The sequence below is a fragment of the Nesoenas mayeri genome (genome assembly GCF_963082525.1).
Source record: "Nesoenas mayeri genome assembly, chromosome: 1".
Taxonomy (NCBI): domain Eukaryota; kingdom Metazoa; phylum Chordata; class Aves; order Columbiformes; family Columbidae; genus Nesoenas; species Nesoenas mayeri.
In genome coordinates, this window is record NC_137541.1 from 32,788,340 (window position 1) to 32,809,042 (window position 20,703).

Below are 20,703 nucleotides of genomic sequence, written 5' to 3' on the forward strand. Positions count from 1 at the left end.
TACGAGGCATAAACTAGTTAGCTTTACAACGTCCAAATATTGTTAGTCTTAGAAGACAGCTCATTTGATGCCTGTGCTCTCCACTCAATTTACAGACTGCCCCTATTTCCTTAGGCTGTAACTGCCTTGTTTGCAGTGTCTTGGTCAGGATACAAATACAGTGGGCTCTGCGATGAATTTGCTCTTGGAGGTGGTTGTGTACCAGTCAGTCTTTCAGAATTTCCTGGAGAATTCTCCCTCCACCTTGGACTCGCCTGCTCCTGAGACACTTCCCACACAGATGGGCATGGGGAGGTAAAATTCATGCTGGATCGTGAGAGGTAGTTCTCCTGAAGACCTTCTTCTTGGAGGCACCTGTTTGAAAGCACTTCTTTTTCTTTGGAGTTTCGCCATTTCATCCTTCGATTCTGAAACCAAATTTTCACCTGTTGACAAGTTAATGAGAGTTTATTATAATTATTTTCTTTAAACAACTTTGCCCTAACAAGTTTTTTTTTTCTTTCCATCCCCTTAGTTTCATGTTCCTTCCTTATTCATTGTTACAGTAGATCCAGTGAAGCTGACTGAATGACATTTACAAATACTCTCCTTGACTTTCACCACCAAACAGGTGATCATTTGGCTTAGACTGGAAAAAGGACAGCCTAGGGGCTAGGGATAGAGAAATCTCCTATAGCAAGATCCCTCTAGACAGAAAAGGATTCTCAGAGTAAATCAGCATTGTCATTAACAAAACTAAGTGATACTACTGGTGATGCAAAGCCTTCTATTTAAAAGAGACTCTAAGAACCATGACAGTCCCATTCACAAGGATAGCTAAAAACAGCTTGGCCGTATAGCTTCAAAATGTGTGTTATGACATTTGACACAGTAGCGAGGATTTAAAGACATTTTGTCTGCCTCACTATGGTTTTCCAGGAGCTGCCTAGAATCCATTTGCTTTTGAGATAAAATCCATTTTTCAAAACCTTTGAGTTGCAAAGTTTGATCATGAGTGTTCAAAGGCATTTATGAAATGCTGGGAAAAGCTCAAGGAAATATACATCTAGGAACTGGTTTTACATACAGAGAAGAAATAAGGGGTGGGGAGGGAATCAGTCCAGCTATTCAGATTGTGTTCCATTTTTCCTTAAGTATTTACGATTCTTTCTAGTATTCAGACACTTGATGTGAAGACAAAGGGGCTGTGCCATTGCCTTAGATGTCAGGTACTGTCCCTCCAGCACAACTGAAAAACTGAAGAAGTAAATTTCACAGCAACTGCTTTTCCTTTCATGAGGAAAAAAAACCCACTACAACAAAATAAAACAAAACAAATTCACAAAAAAAAACCCATTCCACATTCCACACATGCTCTTTTGAATATCAAGAACACGGAAGAAAAACTCAAGGAGATAGTTGCAATATTGGGAATTTGATTTCATATTGAGAAATTTTTAGGCAGCAGACTGGTGAGTGCAATTGCATGTTTTCATTAAAATAGTTTATCCTGCACAGATTACAGCTCTGTTCATCACACTGAGAAGCACCACACTCTGCTGCTTTTTTTGTTTTAGTTGCAGTGATTGCAATGGAGTCAGAGTCATGCAGGTTGCAAGGAACCACTACAGACCACAAGATCTGACCTCCTGTGCAAAATGGAGTCAACTGTGAGGTTAGATCAGACTGTTGAGGGCCTTGTCAAGCTCTGAAAATCTCCAGGCTAAAGATGATGAGACTCCCATCTCCACTCCCAGGCTTTTGTGCCCCCCAAACAGCTTCTACCACACATATCTTAAGCATGCTGCATGCAAAGAAATGAAATAGTACTTTTACTCTCTGTCTTTCAGCTGTACTCTAGAGATCTGCATCTATTCCAGCACCTTCAGAATCCCACCCGCCAGAGGCTGGCATGTTCATTTTCTGCTGTTACATGCCCTCACAAACATTTTTTCCACTTTCTTTCAGGTTTCATGCTCTTCAAGCCAGGTACTTTTCCTTTGGTTTTACCTGCAGTTAGATCAGGCCCCTGAGATTCCACATTGAGCTGCTGCCACTGAGCACTACCATTAACGTGCTCCTTCAGCTAGAAGAGCTCACTGGAGGTTTTAGACCCTCAGCTAAACTCTCAAGTCTTGCAATTAGGCCAACTCAGACTCAGGTGAAAAATCTCACGAAATGTGAATTGGTAAATAAAGTGGGAGCATTTTAGAAGGTCACCCTGCAAAATTTTTCTGTCTACAGTTTCTCTCAGCTCCGAGGATCTCTTTCTTTGTGCAGCTAAGTTTCTTTCTGTAGGGGTGGTTGCCTGTCTCCTGGTGCAGAATGGTTCCGGAGCAAGTGCTGCCAACTGCATTGTCACTGTTCAGCAGTTCATCTGCAAGTGCAAAGGGTGCTCAGAGGAACGGAGGAGGGCTCTGTGCTCTGCTGTTTTCTGCCTGGATCACTGCCTGTCAGGCAGTGGGATGGAGCACAGTTCCCTACCCCAAAGCTCCTGGGGGGTTCTGTCACACAGCAGAACGGGTGCTGGAAATGAAATGCAGAGGTCATGTTTCTCCCACTTGGTGTGAAAATGGCATGATCGACTTTTGAATGAATGCCTCCAGGAAATAAACTAGGAACCTGTTCAAGCATTCCTTGGTTAAAACTGCCATCGATTTACTGAGGTCTTTGCTCAACGAAGAAGTGCAGGGTGCCCCTGTGCTGTTCAATTTTCCTCCTTCAAAGCCACTTTAAAGATTTTTACACAAAAAGACAAAAGGTCACAGATGTTCTGCCATTCCTTACCTGAGACTCCTTTAGACCCAGGTTAATGGCCAGTTTCTTCCTATCTGTTTTACTGATATACTTCTGCTTCTGAAACATTTTCTCCAAAGCTTTCCTCTGGTCTTCAGAAAAGACAGCTCTTCTTAATATGCCTCTCCGGGCTTTGGAGTTAGACTCCTGGGTCAGAAGAGGCAGGACACTTTCCTCTCCTAGTGGAAATGGATGAGAGTTACACATATCTAACACATATCAGAAAAATATTAAGTGCTGTTCATTATAATACTAGCAGGCTACTGTCCCACTTTTGATTTGTTGGTGTTACAAGTGTGTCGTAATGCTTCAGTTGTTTTCATTAAGGACTAAATCCTCACTTGCATCTAGAGGTGTTGTCAGTGGTCAAAAGTCTCCCCTTGACATGGTAAAAAGTAAATCAGATGAGTTCATAGAGAAAAATTAACACAAGACCCATGCTACTGTAAAATTCAAATATAGTCAGGGAGAAACTTCTCCACTTTCCTTTCCACAATATCGTCACTGAGTGAACTGCAGTAAGTTTTCCTAGGAGTTTATTTTCTCCTTGTGAGAAGCGTAGCACCAGATAAAAGTGGTCTGTAATACCAATTCAAAGAAACTAAATGAGCTTTCTTTAGTTTTGTTTACTAACGAAAAGCTTTCAGAGTGAACTATTTCTCAGAAAATCCCTGGCCATTCAATTACTCATTCTGGAAACCACAGCAATTTCTTCATTACAGGATTTGGGGAGTACTTGAACTTACTCCTTTCAGCCCGGTTTCTAATCCTTTGACATCTCATAGCAAATCCTGGGAGGGCAGTTTTCAATGAATCCATTCCCGTCCCCTTGATCTATGCCTAGAGGGAATCCTTCCCTGGAAAACGGCCTCAAAGATGGGGAAACAAGCTGCAGTGGAGACCTGTTCGCATTGTCCCTTCACTGGCCTCACAAAGAGCACAGAAAACCCAAATCCAGATAAATCTCTCGCCTTCCTCACACCCAATAGAGCCTAAAGCCACGGGGCTTTCCCATGCTCCCTCTCCCCTAGAAGGATGAGGTGCAAGGCCAGCAGTCCCTGGTGAGGCTTGGTACGCCTCCAGCGCTGCTCACTTCCCCAAATGCTCGCCCAGGGAGCAGGACCAGAACCCAGCTAAACAGGGCCTGTCACCAAGTGATAATTGCACGGGACAGTTGCAAGGAGGCCAGGAAAGAGCTGCCCTTTGATTCAGAAACCTGTGCCACAGTTATATAGCCACCGGCACCTATGGCCTTTCTGTGAGAGGGCAGCCATGAAGGTGGCTTTGGTTTGCACTGCAGGCAGGTTAGACCCTACAGGTACAAGCTGTCCTCCTGTCCATGTCACCCTCCCAGGTACATGGGTCAACACTGCTATCCCAGTTTGTAGTTACAGTAGCTGCAAAGGTGTGCTGCTGTTGGATGTCTGTCAAGACCATTTTCATACTGAAGCCAATGGCAAAATTCCCATGTAAAGCAGAATTTCTAAAAGATTGCTCATTCTTTCATGAAAAAGTCTATTCTAGTTAGCTATAGCTGGGGCAGGGGGGCAATAAATACATTTGTCCAATAGATTTAATGCTCTTGAAAATACTAATTTAATCCAGATGCAGCTTTCACAAACCGTTCCTTGGGGCTACACCACATTTCAACTTCCATGTATTATACGTATACACACATGGGTATGTGTATCTTTAAACACCCACAGAGAAACAAGCACACATACACTGTAGATGTTGTAGAACTGTGTATGTATAATGTTGAGAAACTGAAGCGTATACATGTATGTCTTGCAAAGCTGGCTAAATACTTTTGTGGTGCATATGTGACTGGTTTGATATTACATACATACATTGCCCTGCATCCTGCCTCCAGCTGTGGCCAGCAGAAGAAGCATATTAGAGGGTCAGCAAGCACACAATGATCCTTCCTTAAAATACACTGCCACTGTCAAATGTAACTGATTTAGGAGCTGTTGCACTCTGCTAGACATGCCTTTCTTGAATTTTTCTACACCATAAGAACCCATCTTCACACTTGGCCCCAATAACAGCCTGTGGCAAAAACTAATCATTACAATTTAAAATGTTACAATATAAGGAAGTCTAAATTTATAGGGATGTATTTCAATTGTCAAAATTATATTTGAGATCAGATACAAAAATCATAACCTATTGGTTACTGTCCTGATATTTATGACACAGTGAGACACAGTCAGGCTCCATCCAAACAACGAAAAAAAACTATTTGCAGAACAAAAGTCAAAATGCCATGATGGAGGTCTCTGCAAAGGGCAAGCTGAGTTCATATTTCTCTAAGGAGAGCACAGCCCCCTCACGACCCCCACCCCAAGCTCCCACCCTGCCCATGCAGCTGGGGGCAAATACTGGCCCTTCTTCCTCAAGCACGTTTTCCCTTCTTGCTTGAATTTGGCAAATTTAGGTACCTTCTTCCAGGTAGCCTCTAGGTAGTTTTGGATGAATCACCAGCCATTTTCAAGTTTACTGGAAGGTACAGTAGAACTTTTTACTGGAAGGTACAGCAGAAGAGCTGGTACCTCATCCCCACCGCGGAACGAGAGGCACCAGCGAGGGAAGAGGCGGAACTGGCTGGTTCCTGCCTCCTGGGCTCCATTCCACAATGGAGTTGTCAGCCAAGGACAGCGGACGCCAGATTATGTGACCCCTTAAAATTTGTCTTGCCTGGCTGGTTGTTAACAGTCAATCAGCAAAGAAACAACCTCCTGCCGGAGTCCCCAGGCACCAATTAATTCCCATACAGGCAGTATGTAGGGTACGGCTTAACACCTGTATTAAACTAACTTAAGAGTGAAGAATCTACACACTCTAAAGCACAGTATGTGACTTATTTCAAAAGATTAACTAAACAAAATTTAATGATGAGCAGAATGAGCACAAGCAATAGCAAACAGCCACTGGGTCAAAAAATTTGGAACTTGTGTTTGGGATAATGAATACTCTCCCCCAATTGACTAGCCTAGATAATTTCTGTAAGAATATCCCATATTCCAAAATGCATTCTGACTGCTCACAGTGGATTTTTCAGTATGGCAAGATAGGCAGTCATTCATACATTTCAACAGTTCCACCAAAATGAAATAAGTCAGTTTGCAGCCTGTCATTCTGAACAAGCATCAAAAGGTTTTATGTTCTGCTGATATAAATGTGAATCTGTTACCAACTACTTCCTACGTTGCTGGTTTGATTTTTGTTTTGCTTCAGGTTTTTTTATTTTGAGTCTTTCCTTTGTAACCTAATATATAGTGATAAATGTCCTCTTAATCTGTGGAACAATCTTCATTTGCCTTCATGGCAGAGACCACCTTGAAGGAGCAAGTAAAAGCTTTAGTCATGGTTTCCATTTTCTCATTTGAATTCAATACATTCTAGTTAAATGGACAATTAATAGGTCACTTCCAAAATAGTAGTGTATCAGTCCTGGTTAATAAACAATCCCCACAGTTGATAATGGGCCTATGTATTCAGCAAGTCCCTGTATACACTCAGCTCATCCACTAAATCCCTTTTCAGGTAGACAGGGTTATATGGGAAGATGAGCTAGAATGAGTCTATAAAAGTCAGTTTCATTCACTGCTTTATTTTTCAGTCAAGTGCTTTAAATGGTGTCCAGAAAATCTCTTGGAATGTGAGACAGGAGAAAAGACTGGCACATAGAGTATTGCTTTATGGCCATACAAAAGGGCAACTGACCCTTGCCCAGGCCTTTTCAATGTGAAATGGTTCCTAAAGTTCATCTGCACAGTGAAAAATTGTGGTGAGGTCGCGTGTGGATGAGTAAAGTGAAAGTGGTGATTGGTCATGGTGCTGTCAGCCATTGTGGGAGAGCCGGGGCCACGTAAAACGCTCTGTGGGAAAGTGTCAGCCCCCTGAAGAGGTGCTCAGAAACTTGCAGCTCATTAAACTGCCAGCATTTGCTGCCTCACTTGTCAAGAATCATTCAACTTAGCAACTGCCCTTCTGAAACATTCATAAAACGCATGCACGTAGTCAGGAAGGGTTTGAATGTAACTGTGATTAAAAAAAGGTATATGTTAGAACACATATTGACTCAAATTTTCATTTGGATTTGACGTGCGATTTGTGTTTTTTTCTTTTTTGAAGGACGAGGAAACATTTTTATTTGCATTTCTGAGCCATAAACACGTAAAATCATGAATATCCATTCTTGCACTATGGCATGCAAACTTCCCAATCAAGGTTAAATTTAGGTTTGGATTAAATTAAAGTGTGTTCCAGGTCTTAATCCTGAATGTATAATGTATACCAGCCAAAATTCTCTTCAATTTACATCTTTCTTTTTTTTACATTATAATTAAAAAAGAAAAACAAATTAAACACGTGCATGCATTTGGCTTCTACAAAAAGAAGGACTGTTTTACTTAAAAAATGCTCAAGCTTCTGGAATCATAATTTATCCCTAACAGACATTAAAATGCAGCACCCATTTTAAGATCTTTCAGGTCTTTTTCTATTTGCCAATGTTTATTGAGACAGATTTTTAAAAGAGCTACTGATTTTAAAGAATCTTTTCTAGCAAACTGAAAACAAGGAGCTTTCCTAGGTTAGCTCTGTCTGCGTGTCTCAATGCCATTAGAAACCTCTCACAATTGCTCAGTGTACTTAAGTTTGATAAATCTTTGGAAACCCTCTGAATAGGATTGCTGTGATTTTACTAAGGAATTAGCTGCTGCCATTGCATCACCAATTAGTTTTCCAGAACACATTAAATCCTGCTGCTTTGGTTTACAGAATAACTCAAGCATTACTGATGAAGCATAAAAACTTACTTGGAAAAGCAGTGGGGGATGCAGGGTGCTGACAGGACCCACCGCAGCACGCCGAGTAGAATGGCGGGGCCCGGAGAAAAAAGTGTTTGGAAAGAGCTGCAAAGAAAGCAGAGATCTAATTGATTATCCATTGAGCTTAGGTGATATTCATAACAACAGTCCTCCGAAAAGTCAGTGTGTAAAGTCCTGCCCCACAGGTTTTTTTCCCTTTTTTTCAAGATGGTAATATTTTTAAGGCAAACAATGACAAACCAAGTAATTGCTCTTTAATTTAGCAAGGCTATTTTACGTGTGTAGCTTCAATATAATATGCAAAACTGTCAATGTATCTATCATAAGAACGAAACTCTGCAGATTTGAAATTTACTTCTGTATTTTCTATAATTATGGGGCTTTTTTCTAAATATTGAGATTGATCATGTTGTTTAAATAATATATTGTTGAAATAATGAGTATAATGCATCTGAAAAAGTTACTTTAAATAACTCATGATATAAGCATGATATCCTAGAAAAACAAAATCTATTATAAAAGTGAATCCTGTCTCTTCTACTCATACTCCAATGCTGTTATCAGCACTCAGACCAATAAGAACTTCAAAAAATAACAAATCTTCATGAATAAATTCTATTAAATGCAATGAGAAGAGTCAGCTAAGCTCTACAGGCAAAAACTACAGGGCTTGATTCTGCTATCCTGATTGTAAACGCATTCTTGCTGGGAAAGTGCTCTAAATTTAAAAAAAAAGTCACTGGCTAAAGATGGTTCTGCTTAATAATTACAATAAAAAATTGTAAAATCATCCCACAGAATTAGGTTATACTTGTTAAAATTTCTATAGAATTTTTTGAAGCAATGAATTCTCTATAATGTCTAAGAAGTGCTTCCAATTCTTACAAAAGTCTTCATTATCTCATAAACTCTTAATTCTTCTCTATAAAGCTTATGGGCTTTCCCATTAATCTTAATTACCTTTTAATTTCTGCTCATACTTGTCAACTGTGAAACCTGGAATATTTTTTTCTTTTGATAATAGGTACATCATGTTTGCTAGAACTGTGTGCTTGTAAAATGTGATCAGCATCAAAACACTTATGTCACTTTCCTATTTTGGTTTAGGTAGAAAATAAACAACTCTATAACCAGTACTGTAGTTTGTCAGACCTCCAGATTAATTAAAACCAAAAAAAAAGGTAACTACACATTCCAATTTAAAAAAAAATAGAAAATCAATAATCAGGAAGAAAGATAAATAATGTATCTAAGCCCTGTTGTTAACGTTGAAGGGTTTTTCAAATGGAATTAAAAACAAAGATCACTCAAAATTAGGTTCCCAAGTATATTTTAAGGCATCATAATAAGTTTTCTGACAGTCAAATTTGCTGATCTTCCAAAAGAATAAACTATTGCTGTAGAAGTCTAACTCTAAAACGTTTTTAAAATATTTACCTCTATTTTTTTTTCTGCATTCATACAAGCTTGTGAAAATTTATTCAGCTGTCATTATGAGTTGATTAGCATTTTTACTGCTAGAGCTTTCCATGGACACTTTAGTGCTTCTAATGAAATATATTTCAAGAGGAACTAACTGCCTATATATGAGGTGTGCGCTTGCAAACTGTTTGCAAACAGGAATGATTTACATCAAGCATTAGTATTCTAAAGCCTCTTTTCCACATGAGACCATCAATTGTGGAACTGCATCCTAAGGAGCTTGAAACAGCCAAGAATGTGCAGCCAAATATTACCTATTTTACATATCCAAGGGGCTTCAGTGCAACTGGTGATGTAAGTTGGAAGGAGTTTGACTAACTGAAGAAGCACAGGAGATGGAAAAGGTAAAGACCTGCCAGATCACCTCAGCCACCCTCCTGAACACAAGAACTTGTTCTTGACAGCATCTTCTATCTTCTGCAGGTCCCAAACTCCCAAGTGAAAAGCTTTCCCTCTCTTCCCTGCAACCACGTTCCTCATGTCATTATCAAGTTTCATTTACAGTCAAGTAAAACTTTCCACCTTTAAAGACACAACTTGGTATACAGAAGGTGCCACACTGAGTTTCTTTGCTTCCTTTTCAAACAGCTCAAATACTTCTTGGCTGCTATGATGCCCTATCCCCATCAATCATTGCTCCAGCACCTCATTCATGCCATTTTATTTTTGTCAGACATGTTGGCCTGTCCTTGATATTCCCTGTTATGGTTTCTTAACTCTCTCCAGTTCCTTGGTCTTTTCTTGATAACATGGTGCTCATAATGGTATGTGACACAGCTGGGATATATCTGGATAAACCAGAAATGAATAAGCTATTGCTTTGGATGGATACCATGCTCCTGCAAATAAAGGTAGAGGATGAGGAAAGCACAGGTTTTCTCCATTCACTAAATCTCTCAACAAGCAAGCTGCAAGCATAAAGGTCAGGAGACAGATCAGGGTCAAAACTTGAGACATTTTGCTTAAGGAAGCTCCAAAAAAGCCACATATTTCCATGGATGTTGCTGGCAATGATTTAATGCACTAGGAGAGCACTGCAATGCAAACAAGAGAAATCTTGACACTAATTCTGCTCAAGTCGATAGAAATAATGCTGCTGGCTTTCTTGGGCATTTTACTTAATTCCCTCAACCAACTGCTGTATTTTCTGCCTGCATGGCGCGTATCCCTTTCAGGCAGAATATTCACTTAAGAAATAAGATGCAGGTGATATCCTCATATAACTCTGACCCAAGGGGTTCCTGAGACCATTTCTCAAGACTGATTTATTCTAGATCCTGTGAAATAAACAATGACACTGTGTCTCCCTAAGCCTATAGCCAGTGCATATGTCTAAGTTTATAAACTTCCTTAATGTGCTTCAACTACACTGATGCACAAGTGAATTCTACATTAAGTATCAAACCCCATCCCCAGGTCACATCTACTGAAGCTCTTGCACTCAAACCAACGTGTAGCAGCTACTCAGAGTTTCATCAGTAAAAAAATCTGGCATAATACAGGGATATTCAACTCTACCTTGGGAGCTCCACGTAGGGAAAAATGTTAATGTTTCAACCTAACACATCTGAGTATATTTTTTTATCTTTGATAGAAACAACAGAGAATATTAATCACATTAAATGGCTTCCACTGTCCACGTGAAACTTCACCAACAGAATGCGAATTGCTCAGAGAAAAATTATATATCTAATGCATATGTATTTCAGAATTATACTGTGATTGTATCTGTATCACAACACCTATCAGTGCTGAGGACATTACACAGAAAGCATTGCCTATGCTTTTATTTTCTGTTCACATGTATCACAGTCACTCTACCAATATTTCTTGGTCAAGCAATCTGAAGCAAACATTGTTTGCCATTCACATAAGACTGAAAATGGCCAAAAAGTCAGAATATTAGTTCTGTATTTATTGGACAGAATGAAGTCCGCAATAACCAAAAGGTAGCTGTTCCTTCCAGTCATGTGAAATACACATTAATCAGGGGCAAAATCCCAATAATTCTTAACAAGATACTTAATTCTTTTTCTGTTTTGCATTCCAATTTCATAAAAATAGAGATGGTACGGAACTAAGCATTTCACAAGAGTCAGATTTCATGGGTTTAGCTTCAGAAATGCATGAAAACTAAATACCAGATAACGGTATAAATGCCTTTTGGCACTCCAAAAACTGTACTATATTCTTTAAAATAAAATTTATTGCATGATAAACATAAAAGGATGAAGTATCTAAAATTAAATATTTTTTTTCACAAAAGATGCATTCTTTTGACACTGTTGCTGCATGCAAAATGTTAGTAATAATCTCATTTAAATTCAGCTTTGTGAGTAAAAAGCATTTTACAGACAATAAAATGATACTAAATATGCAAATGGCCCTCAAGCTCACTTAGTGCTAAAACTCAGAGATTAGTTCAGATACTGATATTTTAAAATACACTGCCAGCTCTGACAATATTCTAAACTCAAAAGCCCTCCCATACTAAAATGTCACACTGACAGTGGGACAAGAAGTTTTCCTTCCAACTATCCACCATTTCAAGAGTAAGGTTCCTCAGAACAATTCAGTTCAAATAGATATGTAATTTTAAAATGGCTTATTATTAAAGACACTGTTTGCTTTCCCTAGTCTTAGTGTTGTGAAATGGCTCAGGAAATATTGTAGGCTGTTAGCCAGCAGGAAAGGGGGAATGGGTGAAGGAAAAATGGCTATTGAGGAAAAGTGAACTGATGATAAACTTCTACTATTACCCACACAGGCCTCCATCACTGCACTGCACAAGAAACAGTAAGTACAGGGACAGGCCTCATGCTGCACGAACACTTTAATTCTCCTAGTATTGCTAAGTCCACATGAACTGCTTTCGACAGTGATGCCCAGGCTCCAACCCTGGCCGGCAAATTAAAAATATTATCAGGAAAACGACCCCATTTCATCTGAGAAATTTGGAATGGTTTGTGCCCATGATGTGGGCACAAGTAAACTGCAACATCCTACTTACATCCAGTCTTGGCAATGATTAAAGCAGGTTTTTGTGAGGCTGCAGGAAAGTTTCATGTCCTGAAAAGCTCACTGCAAATAGACCAGCAGCAGCTCTGCCAGTTAGTGGTCCAGCTGAGCCACATGGCACCATTTTTGCTCCTGAATCGAAAGCCCTGGGCCTCACAATGATCCATGGCTCCATCCCCAGCAGTATTCAGACTGCAATGTTCCAGCAGCAGCTGTGCACCCCCAAAGCATTTCAGCCAGCTGAAGGGGAGCTCCTGGCCATGAGAAGGAAGGAACAGCCGCTGCCATACGCCACCAAAGGCAGTCACCACCACGTGGACCATACAAAACCTACTGCAAAAGCCTGTGGCACAGCATCCCTCAGAGCTGGCTCTCCTGCGCTCCCAAAGTCACTGTCCATTCGTTTCCCGTTCATTCCTGTAAAACACGACCACATGAATGCTCAAAGGAAGCCAAGATGAAACGGCAGACCAGAGCAGCATACGCAGAACAGTTTTAAAATATTGGCAAATGTTCATAGAAAGGGTTTTGAAGGTCTAAATATATCTTTAAATCCTACACAAAAGGTGAACACGAGAAGTGGGCTTGCATTTTTACATTGGGTCTCGGTGGGGCTTTCAAAAATTAGCAGAGAGTTACACCAAAAAGAGCCTGAAATGGCTAGCGGCATGATCATCATTTTCTTACATCTCTAGCAATGTAGTGGCTGACAGTCACACTGTGGAATATCTGAGATCACGTGAATCAGTGTCAATCTTCAGAGGCATCGCTCACATGTCTTATTACTAGGGCATGATTTGCTGTACACGTATTATTGTTTTTTCTCCATCTGGGGAAATATAAGTGCCTTAGGCTGGTGACAATGCATGGCCAGATTTCACCTCTGTGACAACCCAAAGCAACAACCAAACACCACATCATTTTCCAAAGACAGCATGGGTCTCCCGGTGTCAGCAGTAAAGGTGGTTCCCACCCTCTCCATGCCTTGTATGCAGTCTTGTTGTTGAGAAAATGAGTATCTGGAAAGCTGTGGATTTACCAGCTTTGTCTCTGGTTTTGTCCTTCTGAAGAAGATGTCCATGCGCTAGTGTGTCCCAGCACTTTCTGCTTACCAGTTCTTGTCAAAAGGGACATTACTGTCACTTCTCTGTCTAAAAGTACCTTGTCTGGGCCTCCTGTACAGTCAATGAGAAGATATAAGTAGCTCTGTATAGTGATTCAGCACCTTAAAATAGGCATCTAAGAAGGTAAGTTGTATCATCCTCTGGAGGCGTCTCTCTGTATTGACTACAAATTAGAGAAGGTATTTAGACAACTAGATTAGACAAGATACCTCTTTTTTATTAAACAGCCAAACTACTACGACATTCTTATCCTTCACAGGTAACGTCAAAGGAATACAATCCTCTGTACCAACATAAAGACCCTGTAAAACATTATAAAATTCAGCCATAAGGGCACTAAAGTTATTTTATTTTATTTTAAATATATTATGATTTGTGTAGAATTTCCTCAAGCAAGGCAAAATTAGGGTCATATGCTACAAAAGGACAATTCACTGTTTTTGCATTGTTGCAGCCCTAATTCGAAATCTTACCATAGGCAAAAAGCACCATTTATTGTGGTGGTTTGCACTCATTAGCTAAGATTTCCTGCCTGGATCAATCTTCATTTGCTGCAGTATTGACAGCTCCAACCAGACAAAAGTCTCAAATTCAGCTAAAAACTGTTAGAATGAAAAAATAACAAATGGTGGATTCTTAATCTTTTTAAATTTTTTTTTGGTAACAAATGAGGTTATAGTATTTTAACATTTATACAAGGAAACACTTTTTTCAAGTTGAACTCTGAGATATTCTCATAGTCACAAGATGCCAGGGATGGGAACTATAACACCACCAAGTAGCCCAAGATTCATGCAGAAGAGGTAAAATCCTCAACATACATATCAAGCACCTCAACAGAATTATGTGGTATAACCTCAGAAAAAGGCAGCCTCCTAAGGGAAATTTTCATGCCCTTTTCAATACAAAGCAAAGGCCACTTATCTTCCAACATTATGACTCACCTCAAAGAAACACAGTCCAAGTTACTGAAAATATTTAGGTGCCTAACTTTGTAAGGATCAAGGTCTACATATCTGACATTTGAAACAGCCTCCTACTACCTTATGTATCTGCACTGGTTTCATTTTGAAAAAAACAACTTTCTCAATTCCACTATGGGTCATGACTGACCACAAAATATTAGAGTTATTTTACTAGAGTTAATTAGAAAAATCAGTTATTTGACAGAGCTGCATTATACAAGAATCCATAACAACTTTGGTGGACAGAAAACTTGCCTCCCAAAATCCAGGGGAATTTGTTAATGCAAAAGAAATCACAGTGCAATGAAAACTGAAATCTCCACTTTGGCAGAGAACTTGCCCAATGAGATTAATCCTCATCACATTCATGTCTCTCCTAAAAACATGAAGATTATACTACAAGATTTCAGAAGATCAGCTCACTCTGCAATACAAAATACATTTCACGTAAGCTAATTCACTACTGAGGCCATGATCGATTCCACGAACTTCTATGAAGCCCCTCCACTGCTCTTCCTAGTGCAGCTTTGAGACCTTCTGGCAGTGCTTAAACTTTATTGAGGACCAAATTTGGGATGCCCTTCCTTTCTCAGGGCACAGCAAGAGCTGCTCACACACTCGCTGAGCCAGGCCTGCCGGGTTGGCGCAGGGTTGAGCTGTGGCTGGCACCAGTCTGGCTCTTGAGACCTTACAGTGAGAACCGAGATTTGTCCTTTACAAGCCATTTTGAGGCCACTCTTTTAAGGCATGCTGGGCAACCCAAAATGATTCTATTAAATGGCTCACAAAGTTGGCTGGAAGCAGGAAAAGATGCTGCAGGCTGTGATTTCTGATACTTACACGAACTTCTCTGTCTCCAAAGATAAACTTCTAAAACAACAAAGGTGTTTCAATGCTCCTGGCAATCAGGGCATAATAAAAGATGCCAAATAGATCTCCCCACCCTATAGAAGCTTTGTATCCCCAGAAAATACCAACAAAACAGGAAAATCCCAAGACTTCTTAGTCAGCTTGTTGCCTGAGTGAATAGCACTTTCCAGAGGGTAGTGCAAGCCTAGAGGGAGCTGAGATACAACACTCAGTTCTTTCCTGCCTTCTATTTTACTGAAAGTTAGTGTTACATGTCACTTGAGGACACATTCTGGCTGCCAGTTGGTTTGAAATCAATAATAAATACGCATTTATTCACTAAGAGGTGGTCCAGAATGAAGGGAAAAAAATCACTTCAGTAATTCAAGTATCTCCTGGTTGTCATAAAGAAACACAAGAGTTTTTACTAAAAAGGGACAATAAGGTATATGGATTAAAATAACAGTGTTGCAGAATAGAACTGCTGTCCTTACCTCAAGGGGAAAAAACTGATACTGGTCCAAAGAGTTATCCTGCAGAGGAAGGCTTGGTTTTATGTCCCTTCAACGCTACTGGTTTTCTGTATTACCTTAGACAAGTCACCTCATTTCTTTTTCGCTTCAGCTCCTACTCTACACACTAGAAATGCCTCCTGTTGCACTGGCACATTGTGATGATAAATGCATTAAAATGTAAAGTGTTCAAATGTTACAGAAATAAAAGCTACATCTGTATCACAGAATGGATGTTTATTATTTATAAGTCAAATTTATATTTATGGTATACTTGTTTTAATTGTTTTGTGTTATTTTTACTGTACTTCATTCTGCTCTGTTGTATGCTGAAGCTTTAGGCAAAAATTGCATAAGCTCAACTTTTCAGCAAGTTTTGCAAAGGAAGTATCTCGTTATTTATTTGTTTCATTGCGCTTTTCAGTTTCCTTTCTCTGTTAATCTATCGAAATGCCAAGATTAAAGCTGAAAGCCAGATTCTTGCCAGGTACCACTAATGACCGTATTCAGGCTGTAAAGCACTTAGTGTCAGACTCCTCCAAGGCAAATTACTTGAAAAGAGCAGAGATTTTCAGAAAATAATTTCAGGTAGCAGGGTAACTTTGCATTTCTCAAGGAGGTCACTCTGATCTGGTGTCAGCCAACACTTCTGGAAACGAAGTCACGAGGAAAGATACAGAGTGAACCTCTTTAAAGAACCTGTGCTACAGCAGACTGCATCTCAGCATCCTCCAGATAATTTTCCTATGTCAGAAAACACTGAGGAAAACTGTCAAGTCTTCTAATTTATCCAGATGATGATAGGGCTGGCATACAAGGAGAAGGACCAAATCCCGTATTTGCAAGCAGACATTGAGGACTTCTTCCACACTTAAGAGTCTATTAGTTTGCTCAAAACTTCTACCTGCAGCTTCCCTGACACTTTAAGAAGCAGTGCAAGTCAGCTGCGTAGTTGTAACATGATTCACTGGGAAATGCTGCTTTACAACAGCCCATTTTTAACAGTTTTTTAACCAGGAAGAACAGAGTCTGGGCATCCAGCGTTTACAATGCAGAACCAGATTCTGTACTGCTTTACCTAGTCAGAGTAAGAATGTGTAATACACATTATATGCAAAGTTCTCACACAGCAGTACAGAATCATGCATTTATTTTATCAAGATAAAAGGTCTCAAAAGAGAAGAATCAGCACACAGGTTGGCAAAAATTCAGTTCAGCTAAACTGAAACACAGGGCTCATCCTGCCTGCTCAAGCTGGTGAGCCCAGCTCAGTGTTTCATCACCAGTGCTGGGGCTTCAGAGCAAGATGCCAGAAAGTCTGTGGGAATCCCAGGCTGGTATAAACTGGCATATCATTGCAGAAGGCAAGTGAGTTTATCATCTAGCAGTAACGCTCCTTCTGCTTTTCCTTCTTAGATTTTATGTAATATGCTGCTTGTTCATGCAGTTGTACTCTGAACTCAAAATAAACTACATTAATCTTAAAAACCTATGATTTGATTACATTTCATTTTAAAAAAATCAATGTAACAATGGAAAGTGATTATCTTAATCTTATAATACGTTTCTTTCAAGCCCGCTCATTAGATGATGTATCTTAGGGTGTGATAATTTGAGAGTACTTTTTCAGGTTTTCATTTAGGATAATTTTGAAGAACTCAAAATACGTATGCAGATAAGCACTTTAAATGGTCACAATAAATCCTTTGAAACCTGTAAATTATGGGAATGGAAACTTGCTGATAAAACTTTGCTGCTGAGGACTTACAAAGAGAAAAGCTTCCAAGACCAGATGCCACAGATCAAGAGTACCATCTCACTTGATCTTCTTTGCAGCCATGGGTAAAAGTTCTACACTTCACAGAAAGAATACAGGATTTTCATACCTCATCAGAATCAGGGACAACATGAGCAACACAGATTACTGATTCAAAAAAATCTTGTATTTTTCCATTACCTTTTTTATAGGATTTTTTAAAAAATTTTAGAAATCCTGGATCATGCCAAGCTAGTTTGTGAGAGCGCTTTTAGTCCCTGCATGATCGATAAAGCACTTGATAGTTCAGAAAGACTAAAAAAATCATTTTACTTTATCATGTTCAGTAGTCTTTATTAAAAACTTAGACCAAGATTTTCCAAAACGACATGTGATTCACAGGGTCCAAATAGGAAAGAGTTTATTCCTCCAAAAACTCACAAAAATCAGTAAATTAAAAAAAAAAAAAATCTACCTAGCACAAATTCCCTAGTTCAAGCACCTTCATTAGTCCTTAGAGGCTAAAATTCTTATTCTGACAAAACACTCTTTTGCCCCATCACTGCATGAACAAGAAACATAACGCACAGCCTGACCACCCCAGCCGTACTCACAAATGCAAGTGTCCAGTCTGAACAGTTCCCCCAGCGTCCGCCCACACTGCAGAGAAGAGACTCCTCAGAAACCACAAAATCTGTCTCAGCAGGACAGTTCCAATCTAATTTACGTTTTTATGAAAGTTCAGATACCTAAGAGTCCTCATCACTTTAAGTCATGTAAGTCACATCAGAATCAACAGATCCCTGTTAGAAAATACATCTCTTTGTTGTCCATCTACATTTGCAGGAGTGCAAATGCATGAGGAAACCTAGTATTTCTCACTGCTCAAATGTAAGACCTTAGTGCTTCTGTCCAAAGCTCCTTCTGAAATCTCTTGGAGATGTGGGATTAGAAGAAATATAGGATTGGACTCCAAAATCACTAGGCAGGCCTGCAACACTTTGATAAGTTCAGGAGTACCACTGTAGGCAAATCAAATACAGAACAAATCCTATAAGCAAGCATTTGAAAAATTAAGCACTCAGGAACTTTTGTAATACTTAGAAGAAGTTTACCTATGGTGGTGAGTGCTGGGGCATTCTGCTATCTCGCCTTTTACACGTGCTCTGTACACAAAAATGAAGCATTTTCTTTCAAGCTTTTGCTGGCGGCAGCGGGGTGGTAGAGGGTGGGTGTGAAAATATGCACCTAACTCCAGAAATATTATATTTGTCCCATTTCCTGGCCTGGCCTGTAGTTATTTAAAATAAACATGTTTAACTAACCAACACACTTAAGATAATACTTACAGCAGCTGAGGTCTGGACTATTCAGAGATGTTAACGTACACTACTTTGACTCCCTCCTGCCCATCTTTAAAGTACATCATGCTAAAGGATCAAAAAACTGTTTTGGATTTTGCAGAAGAGTTTTCAGGATTTAACTGAAGTAAAATTATGCTTGTAAATAACTGTTATTAATTCCAGTTCTAAACCGAGCCTTTTGGTTTCATAAATTAAAGCCTTACTTCAATAAATATGATTCTTTGTCTGATTTTCATTTTAAGTACATTTTAAATGGCAAGATCATATATAAAAATTCTGAAGACAGCACATAAGGCTGAAATAAATTGATATATTACAACAGAAAGGCAAAATGCAATATGCATGGTGAGTCTAATAGCGAATTTTATGATTTACCTTTGAATTCAACTCCAAAAAGTTCAGTGAATGACAATGTGCACATTCCTGAAAATGCTTTAAAACGCTATTCACGTCCAGACAAAATACATTTATATGAAAACCGGCCTATTGAATAAAAGAAACCTGTTTTGTGGAACTATTTGTTTCCAGCTGCCCCAGCTCACCGGGGCCCGTCGGGGGCCGCGGAACTGGTCAAACCGGCACCGGGGACTCATCTCCCGCCACCCGGTCTCTAACACCGGATTGCAAGGCTAATTACAGCCCTTTTACAGCGCTTTAAAGCTTTTTTGCCCTTGCTGTCCACCAGGGACCGGGCACCTTGGGAGGGGGCTGCTGCCACCGCTACAGAGGGGGACGGGACCGCTCGTCGTTCTCCCAAAACTCGGCATTCCGGATCCTCCCGGAGCGCCCGTCGGCGGTAACGCGCCTTCACCACTCCTCCAGGCTGGGAAGAACTAGCAGAGCCGACAGAACCGCGATTCGGGGCAGCGAAGGCGCTCCTGGCTGCCGGCACAAGGCTCGACCGCGCTGACTGCACCCACAGGTGCGCCGGCCCGCGCCGTTTGAAGCCACCGCCCGGCTGCCCTCACACCCGGCCCCTCGCCCGCTCCTCGGGGTCCCGTCTCCAGCGGCAGGGCCAGACGCTCCGCCGGGACACGGCGTCCCGCCGCCGTCCCCGGGCTCGTCGGAGCGGCCGGCAGGAGGGGAGCGGCCGCGTCTGTCCGTGCCGCCGTGCGGAGGCCCGGGGCCGCGCCCTCGCGAAGCCCCTTCTGCCCCGTCCCCCCGCGGCGGGACGCGGGACGGGGCCGGCGCTCACCTGTGGCTGCCGGCGGGAAGACGCCGCCTCTCTCCGCCGCCGGAGCCCGCGCTGGCAGGCGGCCGCCGTCCGCCGCTGAGGGGTTAAGCACTTGAAAAGCCCATCTTGTCGGGTAGGGACCCCCTGAAGGGTTGATTTGTTCCGCCGCGGGGCACAGCTTGAGTGGGACGGGGCTGGCGGGGAGGGGACGGAGCTGGGCAGGGCTCGGCGGCGCCCCGGCCCGCAGCAAGTTTTCGATGAGGAAACTTTTGCCCAGGTTGCCGAAGCCCGGCGCGGCCGGCAGGTTGAGGAGAGCCGAGGAGCCCACCAGGTCCCAGTACAGGGCGCTGGGCAGCATAGCGAGGGTTTTCACCCCTCCTCGTCCTGCCCGGCCCGGCCCAGCCCGGCCCGGCCGCCGCGGCCCCTCACTGGGCTGGGACGGGGCGCCGGGCTATGGGGCCGGGCGGGCTTGCGGGCCGCCTCCCCGAGGGCTGAGGGGAACGGAGCGCAGAGCTCGGCGGGGCGCTCCGTGGAGATGCGGCGCGCCTCTTCGGCGGGCTGGAAGGTGTGTCCAAGCGCATTCATTATGTCAGCCGGGGACGGGGAGTGATGGACGCGGCCAACAATACCGCCTTGCCCGGCAGCCCCCCGGGGGAAGGGGGGCAGGGCGGGGAGCCGAGCGGGCCTGGCGCGGGGGCGCTTGTCCCGCTTTGCCCGCCCGACCCCCCGGGCCCGCCGCCATGTCGGGAGGCCGGGGCGCCCCCTCAGGGGGTGACATGGCGGCGGGCGCGCTGCTCCCGCCGCGGGGCTGCACCTGTGCGGGGGGGGGAGGGAAGGGAAAGGCCT

The 20,703-nt window shown here is 41.8% G+C and overlaps 1 protein-coding gene across 1 annotated transcript; it reads right to left on the reverse strand.

Annotated features, from left to right (window-relative positions):
• Nucleotides 1–110: 110 nt before the first annotated feature.
• On the reverse strand, nt 111–20,438 carry DBX2 (developing brain homeobox 2; the record flags this gene model as incomplete). Its single annotated transcript, XM_080349734.1, has 4 exons — nt 19,879–20,438; nt 7,602–7,697; nt 2,767–2,954; nt 111–425 (listed from the first exon to the last, which is right to left on the reverse strand). Exons 1-4 carry the CDS (start codon nt 20,213–20,215, stop codon nt 111–113), a joined length of 936 nt encoding a protein of 311 aa, XP_080205860.1. The 5' UTR covers nt 20,216–20,438.
• Nucleotides 20,439–20,703: the final 265 nt, after the last annotated feature.